Source organism: Mixophyes fleayi, chromosome 4 (genome assembly GCF_038048845.1).
Source record: "Mixophyes fleayi isolate aMixFle1 chromosome 4, aMixFle1.hap1, whole genome shotgun sequence".
Lineage (NCBI taxonomy): Eukaryota > Metazoa > Chordata > Amphibia > Anura > Limnodynastidae > Mixophyes > Mixophyes fleayi.
This window is the reverse complement of record NC_134405.1, coordinates 51,067,695-51,094,291: the sequence shown is the minus strand read 5'-3', so window position 1 is coordinate 51,094,291 and position 26,597 is coordinate 51,067,695. Positions and strand designations below refer to the sequence as shown.

At 43.1% G+C, this 26,597-nt stretch overlaps 1 protein-coding gene across 2 annotated transcripts in view; it reads right to left on the bottom strand.

The window, feature by feature from the left end:
- Window positions 1-560: 560 nt before the first annotated feature.
- Window positions 561-26,597, bottom strand: part of NOTCH3 (notch receptor 3) — a 52,003-nt gene continuing 25,966 nt past the window's right edge. The window contains exons 3-34 of one of the 2 annotated variants that reach the window (XM_075206977.1): window positions 22,419-22,561; window positions 21,991-22,326; window positions 21,772-21,894; window positions 20,768-21,001; window positions 19,913-20,068; window positions 19,466-19,651; window positions 19,228-19,341; window positions 17,933-18,046; window positions 17,284-17,517; window positions 16,707-16,817; window positions 13,776-13,968; window positions 13,231-13,379; window positions 12,538-12,651; window positions 12,052-12,171; window positions 11,785-11,937; window positions 11,465-11,693; window positions 9,977-10,178; window positions 9,652-9,805; window positions 9,389-9,573; window positions 9,166-9,298; window positions 8,781-9,032; window positions 8,506-8,618; window positions 7,471-8,036; window positions 6,602-6,934; window positions 6,138-6,298; window positions 5,811-6,018; window positions 5,645-5,729; window positions 5,374-5,560; window positions 4,386-4,684; window positions 4,076-4,223; window positions 3,790-3,887; window positions 561-3,312 (exon numbers count right to left, since the gene is read on the bottom strand). In XM_075206977.1, the coding sequence (XP_075063078.1) occupies window positions 2,026-3,312; window positions 3,790-3,887; window positions 4,076-4,223; window positions 4,386-4,684; window positions 5,374-5,560; window positions 5,645-5,729; window positions 5,811-6,018; window positions 6,138-6,298; window positions 6,602-6,934; window positions 7,471-8,036; window positions 8,506-8,618; window positions 8,781-9,032; window positions 9,166-9,298; window positions 9,389-9,573; window positions 9,652-9,805; window positions 9,977-10,178; window positions 11,465-11,693; window positions 11,785-11,937; window positions 12,052-12,171; window positions 12,538-12,651; window positions 13,231-13,379; window positions 13,776-13,968; window positions 16,707-16,817; window positions 17,284-17,517; window positions 17,933-18,046; window positions 19,228-19,341; window positions 19,466-19,651; window positions 19,913-20,068; window positions 20,768-21,001; window positions 21,772-21,894; window positions 21,991-22,326; window positions 22,419-22,561 (7,120 nt within the window). In that variant the 3' untranslated portion in view covers window positions 561-2,025. The remainder of the gene's footprint in view (window positions 3,313-3,789; window positions 3,888-4,075; window positions 4,224-4,385; window positions 4,685-5,373; window positions 5,561-5,644; window positions 5,730-5,810; window positions 6,019-6,137; window positions 6,299-6,601; window positions 6,935-7,470; window positions 8,037-8,505; window positions 8,619-8,780; window positions 9,033-9,165; window positions 9,299-9,388; window positions 9,574-9,651; window positions 9,806-9,976; window positions 10,179-11,464; window positions 11,694-11,784; window positions 11,938-12,051; window positions 12,172-12,537; window positions 12,652-13,230; window positions 13,380-13,775; window positions 13,969-16,706; window positions 16,818-17,283; window positions 17,518-17,932; window positions 18,047-19,227; window positions 19,342-19,465; window positions 19,652-19,912; window positions 20,069-20,767; window positions 21,002-21,771; window positions 21,895-21,990; window positions 22,327-22,418; window positions 22,562-26,597) is intronic. The other variant, XM_075206978.1, reaches the window with a different exon arrangement.

The window sequence follows — 26,597 nt, the reverse complement described above, 5'->3', positions numbered from 1 at the left end:
TTACATGAAGAATTTCTTATCGGTTTATATACAAAGTATAAAGCTACATGATTTTTTTTTTTTAATAGTTTTATTATTTCTTAAAAAAAAAATGACATTATGTCAGGAGTAATAAAATATACATATTGTTGATTAATAAAAATATCTAACATTGTTCTATGAATTAAATGAAAAGTCTGTGTATAAAAACCCTCAGCATGAATGTTTAGCTTAAAAAAAAAAAAAAAAAAGGCATTTTTGGTCATAATTTTTTTTTTAGACTGAGCAAATATAATTTTTATTTATATTATATATATAAAAATTATATATAAAAAAACAAAACAACCAATGGGTACCAGGAAATAATTACATAGTATACTCCCAGTACCTGATGATTGATTGGCAGTTGCCCAGTAGATGCTCAGTTGTCAAAATTTGAGTTTTTTACATTAATTTTTATTTGTTTACAAGTGACCGCCCCACTCTATACTCACGACTAACAAAGAGTAGGCCTAGATATCATACAGTGCCACCTTATGGCCACATTGTATTACAGGAATATATTTCTGAGTGTAATGCACTGAAGTTAGATATTTTATTTTTTTTGAAGAGGAACAACCCCTCTCCACGTCTAATGGTGCAGGCAGTTATTAGACTGTAATTAAGGCATGAGAAAATCTATTACACTTGTAAGGCAGAGTTACAATGACACACAAATCAGGATTTAGACATGTGCATATAATATATATATATTTATACCACAGTATAAATAAAGTAGATTTTATTTTGTGTATGAAAATCCCCTAAAACTTGGTCCAACAAACTGATTCCTTTTAATCGGTGTCATCTCAGTTAAAAAACAAAACAAAAAACAAAACAAAAATTAATCATCTCTATGTATACCCAGTACACAAAAATATATATTTAAAAATATATATATATGGCTACAGCCTAAATTATACAATTTAAGTATTACAAACTTGGTAACACCAAAAAGTTTTCCCCTGTAACCAAGGGGCATTTTAATTTAAACATTTTAAGCTTCACCTTTCATCATGGAACTTGCAGCAATTCAGAATGGTTTTATTTTTTTATGGAAAGGCGGCCTTATTTTTATTCTCGAACGAGAAGTATTATCTAGACATTAGCAAGAAAGGAAATAAGATGGAGATAAAATATACACATTTCATTGAACAAATCAGCAACTTTTAGTCTGTTTTTGGAAGGAAATTGTCAAGCAGAGGAAGGGTAAATGGACATAAAAATTGGACAATTAAAATTCTTCATCAAAATGCTTAAGTGGTAAAACATTAACCGGTGTCAAATAAAAGCAAATTAATGTTCTATAAAGTATCTGAATGACAATTTCTTTCTAATATGAAGGGTAAGTTGTGCAGAAGCATATTCTTTTTTTTTTTTAACTACAAAAAGAGATTACATTTCTTGGAAAATTACGTACCATTTTGCTCTTTCACACAGTCCAAGAGGCAGTTCTTTAAAAATTGTGAAACAGAAGGATTAAGCGAACTTTACCTTATATATAAAAGTCATATAATTAACCCCAAAAAGTGGAGCAGCATAGGGCAGTGATATTAGCTTAAAGAGCAGGAAAAATACCCCTTTAAAATTGTAACTTTTTCTTTGCAAATAACACGATATTCATCTGCAGAAAGAAAATTGCAGTCTGTTTTTCCTTCAAAAAAAAACCTCAAAAAAAATTGCAAAGAAAAGAGTCTTTACAAAATAACAATAAAAAAAATTATATATATATATATATTTGTCCTGTTGTAGATAAAAGTTTTCTTCATGGTCCCGTCATAAAACATTCTTTAAAGAAAAATAAAAATAAAATAAAAATCACTTGACACAATTCTTTGTTTTGTAGCACAAGTGGAAACTTGAGCTGTATAAAAGTTCAGAGTAAAATACAGAAGAATTCACTGGAACAGTGAAAAAAACCCAGCAGAAAACAAATAAACAAAAAAAAACGAAACACGGATGCAGAAGATGAGGACAACTACAAAACAATGATGGGTCTTACACAGGTCAGGCAAACACCTGCATATTGTTGGCTTGCTCAGGTATGCGAGACGTCTGCCCATGCGTGCTCCCCACTACAACAGGGCTAGGGGTGGCATCGGACCACTCTGAAACAGAGTGAGGTGATGGACTAGACCACTGCTCTGGAGACTCTGGAGAAGGTGTCAGGTAAGGGTGCTCACTGGGCATGTGTAGGTAGTGTTTAGGGGTCTCCTCTTGAGAAGGTGCGAAGGTTTGCTGAGAAGGGGGAGGCCCAGCTGGTGGCGTCTGGATGCTGCCTTCTCTGGCTACACTCTGCTGCTGTTTAAAGTAGTTTCCTTCAGTGGGGGTAAGAGCCTGGGCTGACCTCTCAGCTACATGTGGCATGCTCTGCTGTCTCATGTGAGCCGTGTTAGGGGCCACGGGGCCCATCTGGCATTGCTGCTCCATAGACATCTTCACAGGGCTCTGCATTGCCATCTGGTTCTGTAACATCAAGACTTGCTGAGCATGCAGTTGATGCAGGTTGGGAACAGATCCTACAGGAACCCCTGCCATTATATTGCGTGTGGAATGTGAAGGGTTCACAGGGTTCTGCCATGCAAAGGCCATGTTGCCTTGGTTCAACATGCCAAGATTCAAACCATTCACGACACAGCTTGGTGTGCACTGTAACGGCACTCTACCTTGCAGAGCTAGCATTGCACCCCCTTGGGATTCTCCGATCTCATTTAAACGTGCCAACGACACAGCAAAAGGCCCTTCCATAAGCCCATTCACAAGAGGGGTGGAGGGCACAGACAGTGAGCCAAGGTGATATGTACCAGGGGCTGGCATTGCTGGGGAGCCAGGATTGGCACTGTAGGCACGTGGTGAATCAAGGGAGTCTACAGGTGAAAGGGTAACCGAGCTCTCCATCAATCCTCCACTCCCAGGAGGGCAGTCAAGAGATAACTTCTTGTTTCTGCTCTTTGCTTCCTTCGCTTCTCCTCGGCTCAGACTAGCCCCACCAGCTTTGGCATTCGAGCGGCGGCTCTTCTTGCCTTGTGGCGTCTGCTTGATGTTGCCCATGTAGCCATTGGGAGGGCAGAGAAGTGGTGACATGGTGTGTCCTCCGATTGTCCCCTGGGAACCTCTCACTGTGTTGTGTTCCTCCAGGAGCTGAACGATATCATGGTGTAGTCTTTCCTGTGCTATATCACGAGGGAGCCTGTCCATGTGGTCTGTAATCTCACGGTTGGCGTAGTGGTCAAGGAGAACTTTTGCAGCTTCATAACTCCCTTCTCGGGCAGCCAGGAACAATGGGGTCTCCTCCTGGAGGGCGAAATCGCAGTAGAGGATGTTACATAGTGACATTACTTGTCAGTCTCTATAGCACCAAGATAAACAACTATATTCTGAAACATGTGAAATGTAGCAGAAACAGAGTATTTGCAGAAGACAACGGGTACAACCCCAACCCCAAAAACAACAACAAACCGCTAACCTAACAAAACATAGGCCCAACAAAGGTACACTCAAGTACATATACATATTTCTTTCCAGCTTTTAAAATGTTTAAAGACACAATGTATAACAGACAGCATATCATCCATACCTACGTATTTGTTCTCTTCCCGGTCACTTACGTACAATACCAGTCCTCACTGCGGTCTCTGATCCGAACACCCTGTGTCTATTAACACTGACTGACTCCCTAATTTCCTTCCTTCACTGTCCTGCAACAACCCGGCTTCTAAGGACTTGTTTGATATGACTATAGATCAGTCTATCTGCCCCTTACACACTCACCTTGCTGTCTTGCATGTCCTTATTGGCTCCGTTCTTCAGCAATGCCAGGGCTGCTTCGATGTTATTCACTGCTGCTGCCCAGTGTAGAGCAGACTTGCCTGTCGGAGACAAAATATGTTGAGAGATTTTACCAAACATGTTCCTGAAAACCACTATTCACGCCTGCACTGGAGAAACTCTACGAGTCCTCGTCTAGGAAACAGCTCTGGTAACAACAAGGGTCTCAACACACAAAGGGCAAGCTATGTGCCATCATCAAGTCACCACATAGCAACTCAACACTAACCAAGCTCATCCACAGAATTGACATCAGCGTGGCAGGCTATAAGTTCTTCCACCATTCCCTCCACTGCCAACCGGGCAGCCAGGATCAACGCGGTGGAACCATCCCCCATCCGTGCATCCAGGTCTGTGGATCGGTTCCTGATCAGGATCTGCATAAGAGTAGAATGAAAATCAGTAATACTAGCAGCCAATGGAGTACAAAAAAGATGGGGTTGAGTGTGTAGAAGAATCGAAGGGAAAAAAAAAAAAAAAAAAAAAAAAGTATAGCTGGAAATCGATCTGGACCGGCCACATCTGCAGATTCAACTTGCCTGAAAGACTCCTTGTGCGTCAGCAGCCACGGCTGCATGCAGGGGGGTACGGCCTGTATTATCCTGAGCGTTTGGGTCGGCACCAGCATCCAGCAGCCTCTTAGCAGCATCAGCACGGGCATAGCGCGCAGCAAGATGTAGAGCGGTCTCACCGGTCCGATCTGTCTGGGCCCCGAGGGATGCCCCTTGGCAGATTAGGTCAGCAATGGGCGAGACTTCCCCCTCCTCCTCCTCTTCCTGAGACTCCGGCTCCAGCCCACCTCCCAGGAAGGAAGCCAGCATGAGTGGGGTGAATCCATCTGAAACCGGGGAAGGGAGGGGACAGAGTGCTCAGTCTTTGTGCGGATAGTTTTTTTTTTTTGTCATTCTAAAAACATAGCAAATATATTTTTTTCCCTTCGCATGTATGGAAATAAAAGAAAATATTAAGCACGGAACAATCCAGTTCAGTGCTAAAAATGAAAAGCGGTCTCTTAATGGCAAACATACCAATGAACATTTTGTTGTTTTGTGAACTATATGAAATTTTTTTAAATGTCAACTACAATCAAACCAATGACATTTGTCAATTCTGGCCTTGTGGAGAGAAGTTCACCTGTGATCAATGCAGCAACTACTAGTTACAATTATCAGTTTTACAACATGTATGTATTAAGACACAGGGGTGTTGCTAGGCCATGTTTTATTCCAAGCTTGATAGCCATAATAAAGTCTATTTTATCAAAACTCAGAGGATCCAGTCTCTAAGTCCTCAGAATCTAGTAGTGCCTTAGAAACACATCAGGGTTTGTCGGCACGCGTTTGCAAAGCGAGGTCTCTATGGCCCCCCGAAACTGCGTACCCTGCAGCTTGACCTGCTGTTAAACTAGGGTTCCTGTAGTCTACAGTACATAAGTGTTAGTATGTATGGACACCGCTCTTACTATAGGGGATAATGAAAACTATTTTGCACAGGTGATAAAACTACAGTGATCTCCTGCATCCTCACCTGGCCCTCTCACGTTGACATCCATGCCATCACTTTCATAATCACCCTGGGGAGGTGTCAATGCTGTAGCTGGAGGAAGTCTAATGTCAGCAGCAGCTAGGTGGTGCTGAGTCCAAGGGCGCGGGTCTACAGGATCCTGGCGACAGGGGGAAAGCTCCTCAGACTGTGACAAAATGGAGAAAGAGGACTATATTTACACATTTTGAGGCGCACTTTTTATTTGCATGGACTTAACTGTGTTCCTAGTATAAAAAGAGGTCTATGTACGTACCTTTAGTCGTTTGGTCTCAGGACAGTCCGTTTCTGCCCAGTCTTCAGAAGGGTCCTCCATGAGGCGTTCTGCCTTCGCAATGTTCCTGTAGAGAGAAGACCAGGGTGAGCATGGTAAAAACGAGAGACCATGAAGAGACAACCAGAGGACCTGTTACAATTCTTACTTGAGTCCAAGAGCATCTTGTCCGACAGGCTCCCTGCGGTCTCTATCTTTCTTCAAGATGAATCCTTCTGGAAACCACAGCGTACTATGGGCTCTTTTCCTACGAGACACCAGGACACCCAACACTCCTACAACCAAGACCAGCAAAGCAGCCACTCCCACTAATGGTAGCAGATGGAATGGCGATGTTTCCTCTACGATTTTATCACCTGGGTAGAGACACAATGATGTCATCATATAATCTACGTGCCCAGAAATCTTTATGCAGCCACATAACTACCACATCTACCTCCCTCATATTTCATATCTCAATCCCGTCACAACTTACCGCGCACAGATTTGATTGGATAAGGAAAATGCAGTCTCTCTACAGCGCTCAGTGCGGCCAGGTAGTCGGCAGCATTCTTGGTATCAGGGAAACATTCCGTCGGCTCTTTGTCCACTGGTTTCATACATAAACGATTATCGATTTCCAGTGATACCTCGGACCTGTGTGAAGATAGAAAATGCAAGATTAGTTTTTGACGTGTCAAAAGCATTGCAACAATACGGCCTGTTCTCACCTCATCTCAAATCTTGTGACCACGGGGCATTCCATTAAGGCGGCACTGTACTGCAAACCAAGTTTACACCTTCATCTAATATTTCAATCATTGGACCTCAACTTCAAAGCAATCATTCCACCCCTCCAAGTTCTCCCGACACAGATTCCTTCTTTCACATGCAACAGCAGCTTGCAACAAGCACGCTCACAAGCACGCTCAACCCCATAAAATACAACACTGTACTTACCCTATGATATCACTGTCCAGCTCTCTCCTCGCCCGCCTCTCTGCCGCCTGACTTTTCCGGTATGGCTTAATGAGGTACTGCCCATCTTTGTCCAGGCGGAAGCGCAGAGCTGTGCGCAGGATGGCGCTGAGTCTCTGCAGGAACGCCTTGCTCTCCTTCAGCAGCTGCTCTGGGGGCAGCAGAACCACTATGACCAGCACTCCATCTGCCAGCTTCTCCCCGTCCTGGCCTCCAGCGCAGTCAAGGCCGTCCCAGCCACATTCCTCAGAGTTACAACCCTGATCGCAGCGGCCATCTCCGTAATGATCCATGCAGTACTGTTCATAAACTGGGCTGGGGGTGGAAAAGTGGATTTTTTAACAACAAATACTGATATCTATGAAGAGTTTGTAGAATTTGTTTGTTTGTTTACTATTACAATGTATGCAGAACGCTATAGCTGGAGCTTTGCTTTTAATACCCACTGATCTGCATACAAGAGTGATTATTAAGAGACTTTCAGAGACAAGACTGAAGCTGCACCTTAATGGCTCTTTCTAAGCCTATACGTTTTCATAAAACAGTTAACCCTATCTTCTTACCCTGATAACTATTTCTGCGATAAGCCTATCACTGAAATCAACTATCCCAATTCTTCACCCTCGGCCCTCCTCCTTCACTACTCTACCCCCTCCATCGCCCCTTTTCCTGTTCCTCCTCCATGAACCCTCCCCCCCCCCCACTGCCAGTCACACCTTTCCCTGACCCACCTTCTCCTCTCCTTTACCTCAGTCATTTATTCCCCATCACCCTCCTCCTCCCCCTCAGTTACTCCTCCCCAACCCACCTCCATCATGCATTCACCCCTTAAATTTTCATGTAGTCCTTACTTGCAGCTTCGCTCGCCCTTATCACGACAGTCAAAGTTATCATAGAGGCAACCAGCCGATGCACATTCCGGATCACACTGGGAGTTGTTGAACAGGATGCGGCAACTTTGCCATGGACAGTTCTTCCACGGATCATCTATACTCAAGGCGCAGTCTCCACCATCCCACCGACATTCCACAGAATTGCATTCCCGGTCACAACGCCCATCTCCGATTTTTCCAAGGCACTGTGGGGGGCCACATTCCGGAGCTTGTGTGGGAACAGGGACCATACGAAGCCTTATATCACACCGTGGTCCAGCTAGATCAGGTGGGCACTGGCAGATGAAATAGGGAAACTTGGCAGATGGCATGCACTGGGCTTTATTTTGACATGGGGAAGGGGAACAAGGGGATAGACGTGGCGACTGTGGCAGAGCTGTGGTATTCACAGAAGGACGACAATCAACACCAGGTGGGCAGACACAACGCGGACCCAGAGGTGGAGGGAGGCAAGTGGAGCCGGATGGGCAAGCAAGGTCCCTGCAAGAATTCAGGGGTCGCTCACAAGAGGGTCCAGAATAACTCTGTAAAAGTACAGACAAAAATGTTAAAGATAAAGCTATACAGCATATATGTTCCCCTAACTACCACTGCTGAGGTTATTACTTAATACAGGCTGTGTCTGACTTCTTTGCAATGACTATGTGATACTTCTAGTCATTTTGGGAAATAGCTGTCTACAAACATCCTCTAACCCCCCCCCCCCCCCCCCCCAAAAAAAACCCCAAAATACAACAAAAAAAAAGGATTAGCACACCTAAGTAAGTCTGACGGGAGTGTTTGGGAAGAAAGTAACACAAGAGTAGTCAAACAATGGCAACTGTCAGAAGTCATGAGCTTTGCCGTCAAATTCACCATCATCATAATATCAGGATATATAAATAAGATTTTTATATACATTCATCCCTCAATATAGGGCTAGGAAAACTGTAAACTTAGTTATATTAATAACGAGTAACACATTTAATGTATGTATTATAGACATGTGCTTACTGAGGTACAGCGGCAGATGTATCCAAGAGGGGTATTTACGGTTACACGACAAACGCCTCCATTTTGACAGGGTCGGGACTCGCAAGTATTCACCACACTCTGGCAGCGTCGGCCTGGAAGAGACCACATACATGTTAATACGCTGCATTTACATGAATATTGGCTCATACCACAATACCGCTGACACACCCCAGTCATACGGCACATGCTATACACATGCCCCTTTTCCATTAAGGCAGAACCGCCTACGTCATTTAAGCACACCCCGTCCTTACCAGTATAGCCATTCTTGCATATACACTGATAGTCGTTGGCCATCTGCACGCAGTCTCTGGTGTTGTGTGTAATACAAGGTCCAGACAAACACTCGTTGATGTCACCCTCGCATCTCTCGCCAGTGTAACCCGGGGGGCAGTTGCAGCGGTAGCCCCCAACTTTATCCACACATGTCCCGTTGTTTAAACATTTGGGCTGTCCAGAATGAATGAGGGTGGAGCAGTCATCCTCATTGATCTCACAGAGCACGCCTGTAAGTTACAGCAAGAAAGTGGGATGTTAAAAGGGATTACAGGGAGACCACAAGACATCACAAGCAACCATGTAACATAAAATAAATGAATTTACAAAAACAAAAGCATTAAACCATAAGAGAACCCTTACCAAGTGTCCCGGGGGGACAGGCGCAGATGTAACGCCCAATCAGATCAATGCATGTGCCTCCATTCTGACATGGGTGAGACTGGCACTCATCTATGTCAATTTCACAGTTTGTTCCTTCATATCCGGGTGGACACTACATAGGGAAAAATGTAGTAACTCAATATCAGCTCTATCCAAAATACGCCAGCAGATATTTATCCCCTATTTATTTAGCCTCACTCACCTCGCACACGTAGCCGCCAAGGTAGCTGTGACAAGACCCTCCGTTAAGGCAAGGATCTGGGTCACACTGGTTGATGGGGCTTTCGCAGTAGCTGCCTGTGTAGCCTCCTCTGCAGAAACACTTATGAGAGTTCCCGGTATTCATACAGGTTCCTCCGGACTCGCACAGCTGATCCACACGGACACCTAGAGGCCAAACAGAGAGCTCAACTACAGTTCATCACAGTACTACATTATGACTGCCTGACTATCTCTATATCTCACCTCTCCTGCTTGCTGCCACATCGCAGGAGACACGTGGCACGTCACAGTAACTTCCCGTCCACCCCGAGAGGCACTCACAGCGAATAGAGGAGCCTATCTGTGTACAGCGTCCCCCATTCTGGCAGGGAGACCGCCGACAGAGATCCAGCAAATTCTGCAAGAAAGAATTGCGCTAATGAAAACGGATCCTCCGATGTAAGCAACCAAACCCTGCTATAAAACGTTTTCAATCCTTGCCATAACATTCAGTGTCCTATACAACAACCTCCGTCATATTACACGTGGTCCTTAATCTGCTCCAGTCGCTCAGCTCGGTTTTCCTCACCTGACACTGCACCCCAGTGTATCCAGTGGGGCAGATGCAGCGGTACGACTCCACCCTGTCCACACACACCGCTCCGTTCTGGCAGGGGCGGGAGGCACACTCGTCCACTTCGTGGTGGCAGTGAGTTCCGGTGAAGCCGGAACGGCAGACGCAGGTGTAAGTGTTTACACCATCCACGCAGGTTCCACCGTTGAAACAAGAACTGAAACCCATAGATAAGCTAGTTTAGTACAGAGACAGCAGCCGGTACCAAGAACCAGACAAGGCATTACTACAAGAACCGACCACTTCCAAATTTAGTCATTTGTGCTTGACAAATGGTGACTCTTTATGAATCATTATTTGGCCCCAAATCTGTACAGATTTAACTCTGTTTCAGCTAAACTATAAACCATTGGCTAATAAGTAAAAACACACTAGTTTGTCTATTCTCTAATTATGTTAGCATATCTTGAGTCTGATAAATATGGATTTGCCATGCCAGAGCGATTAAGGGAGAGACGGGGAATCTGCGGCATGCCAGCTGCTGTGGAACTACAAGTCCCAGCATGTCCCGACAGCCAGTTTCATTAGAGCTGTAAGGCCACAGGGTGTTATAAATTAGGTCATATTTATAAGTACGTTTTCTTTCCAATGTAATCAAAGTGCAAGAAATTATCTTGCTAGTTAGGCCTAACATGCAGAATGTGAGCTTGGTTTTCATGAATAGGTCCATTACTCAGATAAAAGTTGTTGGATATGACTGTATTGTTCTATTACATATTTGCGCAAAATGTCACATTAGCATTTATTACCAACATTTTGCTTCAGAAGTGGCATTCCCAAAAAACAATCAATGTTTGGATGATTACGTTTGTAAACTTCTATTTTTTAGACACTAATGACTCCAAACCCATTGAAATGCATACACACTAGCGAATCAAACTAGAGCGCATCTAACCATTGGTTAGATACAGGCTGAACATTTCATTTACAAGACAGACCCTTTGTACCTTTTAGACAGATAATGCGAGGAATATAAAAATAAATAAATTAAAAAAAAACGCGATGTGGATTTTTTACATTTTATTATTTATTTATTTTATTATAAGAACTTTATGTTGAAGGATACATAGGCAAGTTAACCGGTTACACAATTAGCGAGTAGATATTACTGCATGGAGCTTTGATATCAAACTACAAGAGCCTAAGGAGGAAATTTACTAAAACTTCTAAAAAGGATAGTGGAGTTGTTGCCCATAGCAACCAGAATTCTAGCATGTGCTAGATAAAGGACAGCTAGAATCTGATTGGTTGATACGGGGCAACAACCACACCATTCCTTTTTAGAAGCTTTAGTAAATCTACCCCTTGGTCTCACTAAAGGAGGCATGCTGCAGTCATGTGACCTTAGTTCTACTGTATGACTGACAAACAATACCTACTAATCACTGTGAAAGGAATAATCCTATAGGACAATGTGTCCCGTAAAACAAGGACCAGGCCTACCTTTCTGTACAGTCCTGTATGTTGGTCTCGCAGGCAGGCCCGCTGTACCCGGGGGCGCAGACGCACACATAGCTGTTGACAAAGTCCAGGCAAGTGGCCCCGTTGCGGCACGGGTTGCTAAGACATTCGTTAATTTCATTCACACAAGTCACTCCCATGAACCCTGGCAGGCAGGTGCAATAGAAGGCGTTTATCCCGTCTCTACAACCACCACCATTCAGGCAAGGATCTAAGAGAAGGACAAACAACAGGGCTTATAGTCCGTCACAGGATGAAACATTTTCCTCTATATTAGTCGTATGAGCCACAGAGCAACTCACTTGGTGCACAGTCATTAATATCCGTCTCACAGTCAGGCCCGGTGTATCCTGGTTTGCACGCACAGATGTATCTTCCAGGGAGATTGGTGCACTGGCCGCCATTTTGGCAGGGACTTCTCCCGCACTCATCCACATCAATGTCACAGCTCTCCCCTGTAACCGCAAGAATGGCAAGGTTACCCCTGTATTTCCATTCCTTATCCTTTATTATCCATAGGGTGGATCGATCTCTATATCCATCTCTATGTGTTTGGATTTACTACTTACCCTCCCAGCCAGGGGAACATTTACAGGAGTAACTCAGGTAGTCTGAGGTCGGTCTGCAGACCCCACCATTATGGCATGGCTCATGGTTGCAGGGGGCGAGTAGCATCTCACACGTCTGACCTTTAAGAGAAGAAAGGTGTTACACATGGCGCTGTACACAGATAGACACAGCCCGTACCTATTTAGTTACTAGAATTATTTTTACGGATATATATTTTATGCAACTAAAACCTATAAATAGAGAACGCAGTTATTTTGTAGACTGAAAACAAAATAAAGAAACTTCATGAGTATGCTGCCTACTAAGTCACCGGGAACTAGTAAGATCTATGTCTGCGTTCTCAGGGCAACTGGATCAGCCAACAAACGGCTGTCTCCACGGTGTACATAGGCGACGGGAAAGTGTCAAAAGGGAATATAAGGGAACGTCCACAATGCTGCATTCAGCAGCCCTTGTTACTGCAGTCCTTCCACACTCATACATACCTGTATATGGCAGAGTACACAGACAGCTGTATCCCGCAGTGAGATCCACACAGGTGCCTCCGTTCAGGCAAGGTGCTGGGGCGCACTCATTAATATCAGTCTGACATAAGTTACCTAGAAAGAAAAATCCTCTATTACGCAACTAAGCCAAAGCGAGAGGTCATTTTATTACAGTTTTCTTTTATTAAAAGTCTCTATATATCAAATCTAGTCAACCTAGGCCAGGAAAGGGGTTTGTAGCGTCCTTTCCACAGCCTGCAGGCTCACACTCAGATTACATGTTAAACATTGTACTCCTGCTGATCTACTGTACAGATTGACACTATTAAAATAATTTAGGAGGAAGAGGACGCGTCTCAAGATCTGCTTCAACAAATATAGATGACAAATAAAAAAAAAAGGGAGGAGCTTATTTGCAGCAACTAAAGGTTTCAAACAATCTGTATGAGAGTGTTTCTCAAACCCAGTCCTCAGGGACCCCTCCTAACAGTGCAGGTGTTCCAGGTCACAAGTGATATAATTATACCACCTGTGGATCTTTCAAAACGTGTCAGTCAGTAATGAGTACATCTGTGCTCCAGAAGAGAGATGGAAAACCTGTACTGATTGGGGTCCCTGAGGACTGGGTTTGGGAAACACAATTTTTCTCATCGGCTGCCCATTTCCATAAAGCAGTATGTGCAGTGACATTACCACGGTATCCATCTCTGCAGCGACAGACAGGTCCGCCAGCGTGGTCCAAGCACGTTCCTCCGTTTTGGCAGGTGATGGCGGTGCAGCTACCAGTGCTCTGCCGATCGCACATTATTCCTGTCCAGCCCGGGTGGCATTCACATGTATACCTAGGAGATTAAGAATGAAGACAGGCAGTAAAGGATCTGTTCAGTTACAGACAGGAGAACATGAAACGCGTTGGTACAGATTCCTGTTGTAATAGCTCTTCTATTATAAACTACTATTCTAATGGGGGTTTTATTATCACACATTTTCAATGAACACTTTGACATAAGAGCAGTGTTCTTCTCTCTGCAGCACAAGGAGGGTACCCTTATTATGTTATATCACTCTTACGAGCCATTTATAACTACTCCTGGGAAAATCTTTAAAAATGCATAAACGCAGGTGTGGCCAATTTTTACCGCAATTACCAAACCGTAACATTTGCCGGCATTTTACTGCCACTTGGAGAGATCATAACTCATGTATCCATGAAAGTCAAACAACCAAACAGCACTCACACTTCGGTGAATTTGCGGCACACGCCATGGACACAGCCGGGTGCGCAGAGTTGGATGGGATTACAGAGAGAGTCGCGGGGGCCGCCACCCTCTGGGCACAGGCATCTGAAGCCGCTCTGTACGGTCTGGCAGGTACCGCCGGCTCGGCAGGGGTTGGACGCACAGGGGGACACTTCTATATTACAGAGATCACCTTGAAGACAGAAGATGGAGAGATCAATATACCATCAATTATGTCTCTGGAGAACCTTCCATGGAATTTAAAGACAAATTAAATTCATTACAATACGAGTAACCAGATTGGTCAATAATAAAGATCAGTGGAACCAGAGACCGACTCCAAGCTAGGCGAGCCCTCTAGGGTACTTCATCAAAGAACAATATTGACCATTTTTAAAGTAAAGAACCAACGCCATTTCATCACATCTAATTCTGTACTTGGAGTATAAAATGTTTGCGCTAAAAATATATATTTTTTCAATCCACAGTGTACACAACAGCTAATTTTCCTAGTGATCCAAAACTACTTGGGAAAGGTACACAGCTTAAATTTAGCTCAGCTTCCCAAGTTAAATCTATTTGTCCCCCTCCCCGCCTGTCCTCGTACCCTTCACACACTTCATTTCCTAAAATGTTCTTTCTCCCAAATGCCATTGCCATCTGTTCTTCATTAAAAAGATCTTCAAGTAATTGCAAACCATTTATGGTCCTCAAAAAGGCTATGGTTGTCCAGAAAAAAAAAATCCCTTCTCTGTCCATACAAAAATAGATTTAAAACAACAAATTTAGTGTACCAAGAAAAAAAAGAAAAAGCCAAACAAGACTCGATGGCTTGAAAAGTCTGTCCCTTGCTCTAAAATAGACAACATGGGGTCAAATAGCACCAGCTGTCTCTGTGTGAACCTCCGTCATTGTTAATGCAACTTACTGGTGGTGCACCTGGCCGCATAGAAATACAGCAGGAAGTCACAGGACTATAAAGATAATAAATAGAATGGTCCATAACTGATAATCAGCATCCGACTCCCAAGACTTAGGATTTTAAACTTCAAGGTGAGTCAGCAATGCTAACCGATGGCCCAGTGATCAGCATTGTTGCATCACAAGACTGGGGTCATGGTTTGACTCCAACCAAGGTCCCATCTGTGCGGAGTTTGTATGTTCTACCTGTGTTTGCTTTGGGTGCTCCTGTTTCCTCCCGCACTTCAAAAACTTACTGGTAGGTTAGCTGGATTCTAACAAAAATGGACCCTAGCGGGAGTTTAGAATGTAAGCTCCAATGAGGCAGGGACTGATGTAAGTGACCACACGTTTTCTGTACAGTACTGCGCACATATATATATATATATATATATATACATACATACATACATACACATACATATATACATACATACATATACCATAAATAATATACTCATAGGGGGGTATTCAATTGTTAGCGAGATCCCCAGAAAAACGAGCGCTCAAAATATATTCGCGTTAATATGCGCGTTAATACGGTAGTTTACTCGCTGAATTTCATCTCGCAGCGAAATTCAGTGAGTAATTACTGTATTAACGCTAATATTTTTAGAGCGCTCGTTTTCCGGGGATCTCGCCAACAATTGAATACCCCCCTAAAAAGGCAAAAAAAAAAAAAAAAGTATATGCACCAAATTCCTTAAACTAAAACACAGCAGTGCACAATGAGCCCACGACACAAATTACGGGCTTACACTGGGTAACTCTTTAGCTCCAACATACTATGGATTCTGATATCTAAGACGACAGGATGAGGAAAAGGCTGACAAAGGCTTGATATGGGAAAGCATCTCAGGGTTAGCTTGTTTAGACTGTTTCCAGACATGGTTATAGACAAAATAAACATTACAATTTAGAAATCGGACAGGATCCTATCACATAAGAATGTGCCCCCTCCGCATTGTTTCAAAAACAAACTTTATTGTAGTTAAAGCAACGCCTGAATAGAATGTTTTTTTGTTTTGTCTTTTTTCTAGTTTAAGAGCTTTTGTAATAAAACTTAAGTAATGGAAGAAAATTAGAAGAAATCCCTCTAAAATGAATGTGGCCGTTAACATACTGGTCACCATCTGTTTCCAGCTGGACAGAGGTCTAAGCCGCCGCCTCTACAAGGGTCTTATTGTGTTCCACAGGCTGTAAAAATCAAATTAGACGACTCTGTACATTCCTAAAATGTTTTGGTGAACTTCAAAATACCCTCTTATTCTCTCCACCAAGTACAGCACTGAAAGTGCCCAGGGAAACCTACATTTATCGCCAGGGCCACATTATGAGACTGTCGAAGAGATATTAATAAACCAGGTGTGTAAACGCTACAGGAGATACGTTACTAAAGCAATCCCAGATTATCTGCTCTGGAGCTGCAAGCCTCTACTTTACAACCGGATATAACTTACATTTGCCATTCTTTAGTGCAATACATTGGTATTATATAAGGGCTATGACAAAAAAAACCTGTTTAAGTTGTGCTTCCTTCTTACTGAACAAAGTCCATCCCAGGAATATACTTAACTTCAAGTGAAGCGGATTTATACAGTAGGGTACAGAACAAAAATTGGGTCAGTAGGATATTCACACATTCTTTGTTCTGTACCTTAATGTGAATACATGTTATTTGGGCTTATAAAAAAAAGGGGTAGTTTCTTTATCATTAAGGATTGTACACAGGTTTTTTAGGTGTGCCGGCTATACAACCAGTCTCGGCTACGTTCGGCTTTGCACGACACATTCAGCATTCAACTTGTGTGTGTGCGGATCTGTGATGTCTTCCTAGAGCTTAATTTTCCCCCAATCAGAGTTCACCAGGTTGTGAACACGGGTCGATATCTACAGCTGGCGCATGACGCCCGTTTATATGGACCTTAAACGATACTGTTATACACTCGCACCATGAACATGAGGGTTTACCTGTAAATCCTGCTTTGCAGACACAGTCGTATTTGTTGACACCATCTTTACATTCTCCATAGTCACATGGGTTGCTGGCGCAGTCATCGTAATTGTACTCACAGTTCACTCCTGGTGATTAGAAACGAGAATGGTTATAGAAAAAAAAATAAAAAAAAGTCACGAACCATCCCAACATCAGTTCAGAATGAGGAACATTTTATTGGGATAAAAAAATAAAAATAAATATTGTTCATTGCTGTGCAACAAGCAAATGATCTTAAGTCTGCGAGATGTGTACATCAAATGTTATCACTTGGCAAATTCAAGTAGGTAGAACACAATTATTCCTAATACAGGCTCTAGACAGCTCTCCCACTTACCAAACACCACAAGTAAACAATGATACATAGTTCTATGGTCACATGTACCCAAGCTTATAAATTAAACTGAGCATTTATATAAACAAGTCTAGTTAGGTTACGGTTTCCCTTTATATAAAAACAAAATAGTAAATAGTTTAGCAGTAACTCAGGTCATTGTTCACCTAAACCAATATTATTAGCACATCGCTTTAAAAATGTCACAAAATTCTTACCAGAGGTTCCAGCCTGGCAGTAACACAAGTACTTGTTGACCAGGTCAATGCATTTTCCTCCGTGCAGACATGGATTACTGTGGCATTCGTTGATCTGGTTCTCGCAGCGGTAGCCGGTATATCCTGGGTCACACGTGCAGGTGAAACTGGCGATGCCATCACGACACTTACCGTGGTGACAAGGGTCAGGAGAGCATTCGTTAATGTTACGGTCACAAAGAGGACCTTCGAAACCTGCAAGACAGGTGCGAGGAGTGACGATGGGTCAACTGAGAAGAGGTAAAAGACATGGGGTGGAAGGAGTTGCGGGAAGCAGAGACAAGCAGCACATGCCAACACAGATGAGTCAAAAGCAAGAGATGACCTTGAACGAGCCAAAAGCCAAGCATGGCCACTGAGAAATAAAAAGGGCCTTAAGATGAAGCAGCATGAGGCACAGCATGTTGGGCCAGCTAGCCCAAACGGATTTACGAAGAAGCGGGCAGCAGGCAGATGGCATAGATGGAAATCTAGAGACAGCACAAGACTTACCTCCCTGAATATATAAAGAGACATCCAGAGAGCGTGAGAGAGAACAGGATACAGCATCAGAGACAGAACCCAGGAGTAAGGTTACCCTCAGTCAGATAACCCGGAGCGAAGAACTCACCCTCCGCACAACGGCACTCGTAACCATTAGGCCTATCCACACATTTAGCTCCGTTCTTGCAGGGAGTACTGGCACACTCATCAATATCCATCTGACACATGGAGCCGGTAAAACCTGAGAGAGAAATCTGATCATTACACATTTTAACCTCCCAGCCTGTAGTTGTCAGTGTAAGGCCTCTAGTCTAAATTTTAAGAGGCATTATAGTTTACGCACAAAATCGAATAGCTAATTTTAAGCAGCATGTCTGTGAAAAAAAGTTAGGTGTTTATATTTAAAATAAATCACTGTGGCAGGTTATAAAAAGAATGTTGGTATTTACTATTTTAATGGGTTGGTTTGTTCAGTCTGCTATTTCTTAACTCTGCACAGTGACATGGACTACCATGGCAACCACAGACACATGATGTAGTGAGCAGAGAGGTTTATTTCGGGGGGTAAGGTTGCTGCTTTATTTAAAGATGGGAATCATTGGATTCAACTCCATCTAAAAACGGAATCATTACTGTTAGGACACTTCCAAGTTCTAGAACAGTGTTTCCCAAACCCAGTCCTCAGGGACCCATAACAGTGCAGGTTTTGTGGACCTTTCAGAATGTGTCAGTCAGTGATGAGTACACCTGTGCTCCAGCAGGGATATATAGAAAACATGCACTGTTAGGGGTCCCTGAGAACAGTTTGGAAAACACTGCTCTAGAACTATAGGAAAATAACTGAAACAAATATGAAAAAACATGTTAGGGTTTTGACACCCTTATAACTTTCAACACATTGATTCCTAGGTCAGATTATAATAAGTCAGTTGTGAGTGGCAGCCTGGGACACAGGAAGAGTATCTCCCCAAGCTGGAAAATAGAGGATACTACTGTTTATTGCAGCTACATCAACAAAACGAGGCTCTCAGTACATATTAGTAAGTGAGCCAAAGAAATAAGTCTTAACGAGTACATTAAGTGATGATAAATGAAGAGTACAGTCCGTGATAAAGAATGTGGGTTGGTTGCCATGTGGGCTTCTGGGAGGTTTTGGAGGCCAGCATGCTGCTCATTCATTAAAATGAAACTTGAATCCAGTTGAATACACTGAAAGCCTCGGGCCTCATTTAATGGTTCGCTATAACCCTAAGAGGCCCAGTTATTCATATATAGCTTAACAGGAGAGTTGCATATTTGGGTACAAAAGAACATTTCTAGCTTTCCAGTCTGCATTTCCTCCACGACAGCAGTCATTTATGAAACAAGGAATAAACATATCTGTTTCCTGCTGGCCAGAGAATTTGTCAATGCTCCACTCACCAGCCGGACAGCTGCAGGTAAACCCATTCACCACGTCTTTACAGAGTCCTCCATTAACACACGGGCTGCTATCACACTCATTGATGTTCAATTCACAGAATGTACCAGTGAAACCTGAATGGTGAAAGAACAGGACCAAGATTACGTCCACACCCATAATAAAACCAGCCAGCTCTCGGATAAAGAACCATGGTCTATAAATAAATAAAAAAAAGTAGTCAATCAAGGAGTATCTCACCAGCCATGCAGATGCAGGTGAATTCCCCAATACGGTCCAAGCAGGTTGCATCGTTCTGACAGGGGGTGGACATGCACTCATTGACATCAGTTTCACATCGAGGCCCGGTGTAGCCCCTTCCACACTGACACTGGAAGGAGCCCTGCGTGTTCACACAGCGCCCAAAGTGTTCACAAGGGTTGGCACCTGCAGAGAGGGGCAGATATTGTCCAAATTGGTATATATAAAAGAATGCTTAAATCTACAGTTCTAGATAAAAATATTCTACTTTCTTCAGCATCAACCCAACTAATAGGCTTTAGATCTCCTCCTCCTCCATAGCATATAACAACTTTCTCCTATAGCAAACTATCATTGTCTGCGCTTCCCCAAAGACCTTCTAGAGTTATAACCGCCCTGATAAGAACCAACAACAATCAGACCATAAGATGTGGTAGTGCACAATACCTATTGAGCATTCATCAACATCCTGGTCACAAGCTCCCCCTGTAAAACCAGGAGGGCAAGTGCAGATGGCCCGTCCGTTGACTGGGTTAGTGTCACACATGGCATCCTTATGGCAGGGATTACTGACGCACGCATCCTCCAAGTGACATAGGAGACCTGGCAAGAACAAGACAATTAGACACAGGAAACCTGAGGATGATCATCAGTAAGGGTGGAAGTCATGAGATTACATATTCCATACATTGATAAATCTGCAAACAGATGAAGGCGCTACAGTAATCTGCTGCAGAAAACCATGCTGTATAAGGGCAGTTTACCTATTCATCCAAGTCAATGTAAATAGGATACAAGATTATTTTTTTTTAGTGATTATTCAAAGAAAAAATTCCAAGTTATTTTCTGAGTAAAAGTAGACTTTTAGACATAAAGACAATTACATCCATCGATAGAACAAGTTATAACCAAATGATTACAGCCAATATAGATTGGTTGCTATTAGTTACAGTAAATATGTGCCAATAACACCATGTTATTAATTAAGGCTCTTAACACTAATTATGTATTCCCATTTGTTTTAGAATTGTAAAAGTTTCTTACTATAAATCAAAAGAAGTGTTCTCTCTCTCTCTCATTTTTATTCATTAATTATAATTATATCTATTTTTAAAATAACAAAAAATGTTGTTTGACCAGAAGATGAAAACTGTAACTGTACATTTTTATGCACATATTTCCCTGGCTCTCCAGACTGTCAGTCCCATCATGCCCTGCTGATACAGCAGCACCTGGGGTAGCCACAGCCTGTTTTTTCCCTATGATAGAAAACCCCCCAAAGTCTTTCCCCCCCCCTCTCACCTGTCTTGCCCATGGGACACTCGCAGTAAAAGGAAGCCACGCGGTCATGACAGGTGGCTCCATTGAAACAGACGGCGATGGCGCAGTCATCAATGTTCTCGCTGCAGCTCTCTCCCGTCCAGCCATTGACACACACGCAGGTGTGACCCCCCTGAGTGTTAAAACAGGTTCCCCCATTGTGGCAGGCATTGGGCTGGAGCTGACACTCATCCACATCTTCTGTACAGAACTGACCTGTGGAGAGGAATGAAATGATCAGGAGAAGGTGGTGATGTTTTCTCTTCTGTCCAGACCTGGCTGGAAGGATTAACCCTTCAGTATCTGCAGCCGTGGAAGAGGAAACAACAGCTGCACTCCGTTGTTTAAGTTTAATCTCTGACAACCTATCCTGAGACCCTGGAGGACAATGCATGCAAATAACAGGGGGTGGTTGGCGAGAGTTAAGAGATTACCTTCAAAATGGCAGGAAATGTTGGATTACAACAATTTGCAACTTTGATACAAACAATATAATAATTATATAAGTATTTGGGGAAAAAATAAAATAGAAGTTTACATTTCAAGGGGAAAAAAAAACAAAAAAAAAAGACAGGGTGTAGAACTCCTTACAATGGAAGTTGGCGAGGGCTAATTCACTAACTGGATTTTATGCCTTTCTCCCAAAAAAAGAATATCTAGATATAATAGGGTGGCACTATAAGGGTGATTAGTCCAAGTAATTAATCCGATTGCCATTTTCCGCAAGAGAAACTGGCAGCTCTTTTATTGGGAGTTTTGTTTTTCCTCTCGACCAACACATCTAACATTTCTGAAGCCGATGGACCATTGTCCCTTTTTCCACCTATGTAAATTGCTGGTAACACACAATTTAATCTAACGGACTTTAAAAAGGTGTATGAAAAAGCATGACATTTGCTTGTATATGGAAAAGTTGCCCAGTGCCCTGTGTAGTCGAACATGAGGGAAGGAGAAAAAAGTTTTGGGAAAGAAGATATTGGACTCACCCGTCCACTCTGGAGCACATTGGCAGTTATAGGTGTTCACTCCATCCACACACGTGCCACCGTTCATACATCTGTGGTCAGGGCAGTCGTCAACATTTATTTCACAGTTTAGTCCTTCAAAACCTGTAGGACAGAGCAGAATAAACCCATTTCATATAGGCCTGGGTACAATGACTGACAAATCACAAAAGCATCAAGCGCCCGCTTGTGCCTCCTTACCTGGCAGGCAGACACACTGGTAGGTGAGGTCCCCGGTAGGTCGGCAGGTGCCTCCGTTTTGGCATTGAGAAGGTGAACAAGGAATATAGGCGGCCTCACATAACTGACCCGTATAACCACTTGGGCAACGGCAGCGGAAGGATCCAGGAGTGTTAAGGCATTGACCTCCATTAAGGCAGAGCCCTGGTGTCCGGCATTCATCAATATCTATCCTACAGTTGCGCCCTTGGTATCCTGAAGGGCACGTACAGTTATAACGACCACTCCAATTGGTACAGCGGGCACCATTCTCACATGGGTGGGAGGCACAGGCATCTATAAGTGAACAATCTTGCCCTGGGAAAAGAGTGAGACCATTGGACCAAGATGAGTTAGAGCTGGACAATCAGATGGATTCATACAATTTTAGGTACACAAGAAGCACTCACCTCTGAAACCCTTGGGACAACTACATTCATACTGTACAGTACCACCTCTGATGGCGCTTTGGCAAACCCCTCCATTAACACATGGACTTGGCAAACAAGGATCTTTAAATTGGCAGTGCTCCCCAAACCAGCCAGGATTACATCTGAAAAGGAATTCAGAAATCAATGAGAGTCTAAACTAATGCAGTGCTTTATTCAAAGATATTCAGTGATACAAACAGCATATAGTGCCCGTGCCCTAGACCCCTGTACCCAAACACAACAGCACCAAGAGAAGCAACATTGGTGCCAGGATCTCCACTTGTACATCACAGTTACAGATCAAATAGTAATGCCATTAAAAATAGGTGCTGAGCGTTGCACTCTGCAGAGCCAAGAGACACACCATCATGGTTGGTCACTATAAGGTGGAGGTTAAATGGGTTATCCCCTGGAAGAAAACCCCCCCTCCCCCCATAGTACTATATTACCTGAAGCCAGATCACTATTCACATGAGCTTACTTTGCTGCAACCCAGGGAGGATACACACTGGCAGAATTATTAGCCTAGTCGCTGCTTACAAGCTACAAGTTAGAGGCAGGGGCTGGCAGAGATTAATACACAATGCCACATCCACTAGAGTTTAGTTTGCGGACCTCTACTCTAGTAGTCCACATGCACACAGCTAAACTGTGCTGGTATTCATATACTAAAACAACAAGTAATGGACTACAGAAAGCTTCCACAGTAGTTCTATACTAGCGATGGGAAACAGGCCCTAGGGCCGCATGCGGCCCTCCACCAGCTGCTCTCAGCTCCTTCAGACTTTGTTGTTCATCTTAGATTAAAATGACTACTGATGTGTCATTACACATAGGGGATTCTATTTTTTATATTCAACGTATTGCTTAACTTAGGGGTTTAGATTAGGGGTGACGCCTGGTCCGTTTCAAGGTTAGACGGCCTCCATTGCGGCCCCTGAAGTGTATCGGGCTATCTATCACTGTCTGTGCTATGTACAGAGCATACAGACAAAGGAGAAAGGGATTGACTGATGTATGAAAGCAGCATAAAACATGCACAAATAGACAGTTAAAAATAAAACAGCTAATGGCCACTCTGAGATGATGCAAGGAAGAGCCGCATATAAAAGCGTGAACTGGGTGGCAGCACATGAAACCTCTCTGCACATGATGTGGTTTTTGGCTCTTTCCTATTATCTCCAGAACTTGAGCGTTTTGCTCAGCGGGAGAGTAGGGGGGGGGAAAAAAAAAAAAAAAAAAATGATAAGTAATGGATAATATAAACAAGACAGGAGAAACATTATGAGGACAATCCTAGCCATGTGATAACATGTAACACATAGGAACTTATAGGAGAAATCTGGGAGGAGTGGGCTACACAAAGGAAGCTGCCTGCCAGGAGAGGTGGTAAAGAGCAGAACAGAACTCAGATGCTTGGTAGACCCACAGTGTGGCTGAAAACGTGAGTGAAGGTCAATGACCAAAAGAATCCTGGCTCTGGAACCAGATAGGGTCAGAAGGTTATTTTCTGCAGTCATTTCTGTGCAGACAGAAAACAGGGAAATATAGGGAGGGGGCAGCAGTAGAGTAGAAGAGTACAGCAAGGGGGGAAAAATATGGATAAATGAAAAATGTGTGAAAAAGGACAGATTTAAGTAAACAGGAAAGAAGGAGACGGAAGGGGGGGGGATGGAGAGGGCCAGACACGAAACAGCTGGGATGCGTTAACACAGAGCACAGAGTAACCCTTTCCTGGCTTCAAGTTGTACTTATTCAGTGTTGCTTCATGGAAAAACCCGGCAAGCCATAAGAAAAGATGGATGCCAAGAGAAACAACATGCCAGCACAGCAGTTCAGAGCCAAGAGCCTCTAACCCTGCTATACATGCCACAGACTGTTCTAAATCCCTCTCTGCTTTTTTTCTTTAAAGGTTTGGAATGTTCAGTTCAAATATATTGTGAGGAAGTGTCAGGAATATATTGTGGATGACTTCTAATCATCTCGAATTACATAGCACCAACATAGTTGAAACCAGGGAGATAAATTGAGCATATGATGAGAATACAGGAACGTGCAACCAAACCAGAAAGCGAAGGAGTTTTAATCGATAAACCTTACAATCTAAAAAAAGGACAATATAACTTCCTTAGTGGGTGTATAAAAACTGACAAGAATATGTTAAAAAATAAAAAACCCACATAATTACCGTGGAATGCCCTGCAGGCCTCCTATGTGAGAATAGATTTTAATTTAAAACTGGAGGAAAAATAAATAAAACTCTAGATAAGTGCCAGGAAAAGTGCTGCCAAAACATAGAAACCAACACAAAAAAAAAAAATTTGAAAAAGGTTTGTGAGAGACAAAATATCCCAGAATCCTCTGCAAGCCTAGAACCAGCAAGACTGGGTTCCTGAAACACATTGCCAACCCTGAACCAGAGCAAGCGAGGGGGGTACTACAGGAACAAGAATACATCCTGGCGGAACAAAGACTGGATGGGACAGGTGGATAAATCAGTCCAGATGAAAACCAGATGTTTCTGCTCAACCCCAATTTCCCACGATCCCCTGGCTTACCCCCCTTCGTGAGACAGCTGGCCTTGAATATAATTGTACAAGAGGGGGAATAAATATTTTAGTTTCGCCCAGCTCTCCGTCTTCCCGCTTTCCAAGAGACCGTACACAACTAGAGAGCATTAAGAAGCAATCTTCATAAATCAGAAAACAGTCACACACACTCTTATCCTGACAATGAAACCTGCCTGAGGCCCAACGATGGTATCATTGCAGATGACTGGGAGCTGGTGTTACATGAAACATTGATGAAAGTCACTAAAAAACATCCAAGCCAAGCAAATCTTGCCGGATAAAGACAAATGCCTGCAGGAAAATGATTAAATCTATTAAGACAGGTGTTGTGTAGAAGTCACTTTTTAAGGAGGAGAGGCTGAGACATAGGGTACTGCATATAGAATATATTTGTCTGGCTAGCGTACAGCACCCCACCCCACTCTCTCACCCGCACCCTCTGCCACTAAACAGACCCGTTCAGCCAGTTCTGTCTGACGGGAGTTCTCACAGAAGGCTGTTTTCCACCTGTCTCATATGGGTCTTTAAAAAAAGCTTTAAACTGAGATTTGTGTATAAGCATTCGCAAACATTGACTGTGTTGTAAGATCATAGGGTCCTTGGCTCACATATTCACACACACACAAAAGGAACTCGACTCTTAATGTGTAGATATACATTAATGGGACGGCTCCCACGCTCTCTTGGTGCACAGCATGAAGACAACAATGACTCACTGGCTGGAGGGGGGTGGATAAAGAAGAAAGAAAAAAAAAAAAGTATACTGCCCAAAAGACAGTAAAAGAAAATAAACAATCACTTTCTGTAATGATGAATGAGTGAGATGTCTTTAGCAAATCTGCCGCTGAAAATTAAACAAACAAAATAAGTGAGGTTGAGGAGTTCTATTACCCCAAAATATCTAGACGTTCCTTTATTTGGAGAAGGACCAGCAGAGGAACATCAAGCACCCCTCACTAATTTTACATACATGCAAGTTGTTCCGGAAAAGGTTCATATAATAAACCAAAGAATGATACAATGTAAAAAATAAATAAGAGGTGAATCCCTTTGGTCAGATTACTGTATGGTACAATGTGGTAGACGCCTCCTCTTCTAGAACTGCGCTGGGCTTTAGTAGTCTTGCCAGGCACGGGCTGCCCAGGAGAAAAACCACTTGGCGCAGATTGTGCTAAAATAGTGCAATACTACGCAATTAAACACCAGGTACTACAATCTGGCCAAGAGCCAAAGAAAAACCCTCCACCTGCTAAGTAGCGATGTGCCAGATCTGTAGCGATACACTCCATCTATTGGCTCCTATAATCCTATACCTGGAAGTGTAAATGCTATGAGCAGTCTGTCTTACTGCAGGAGTGTGAGTAAGTCTGATGCACACATACTACATGAAACACTTCTGGATTATAGGAGTTTGCAGATGCAGACATTTGAGAGCCAGTTCCTTGTCTCTACACTGCTATATAACCCGAGGGAGCTCCCCGAACTTACAGAGAATCTATACACTCTTCCAGCTCCAGCGATTGTGTAATACACCCGTCAGACACTCCCTGGTACTTCATTCTCCTCCCCCCACACACAGGCTGAGAAC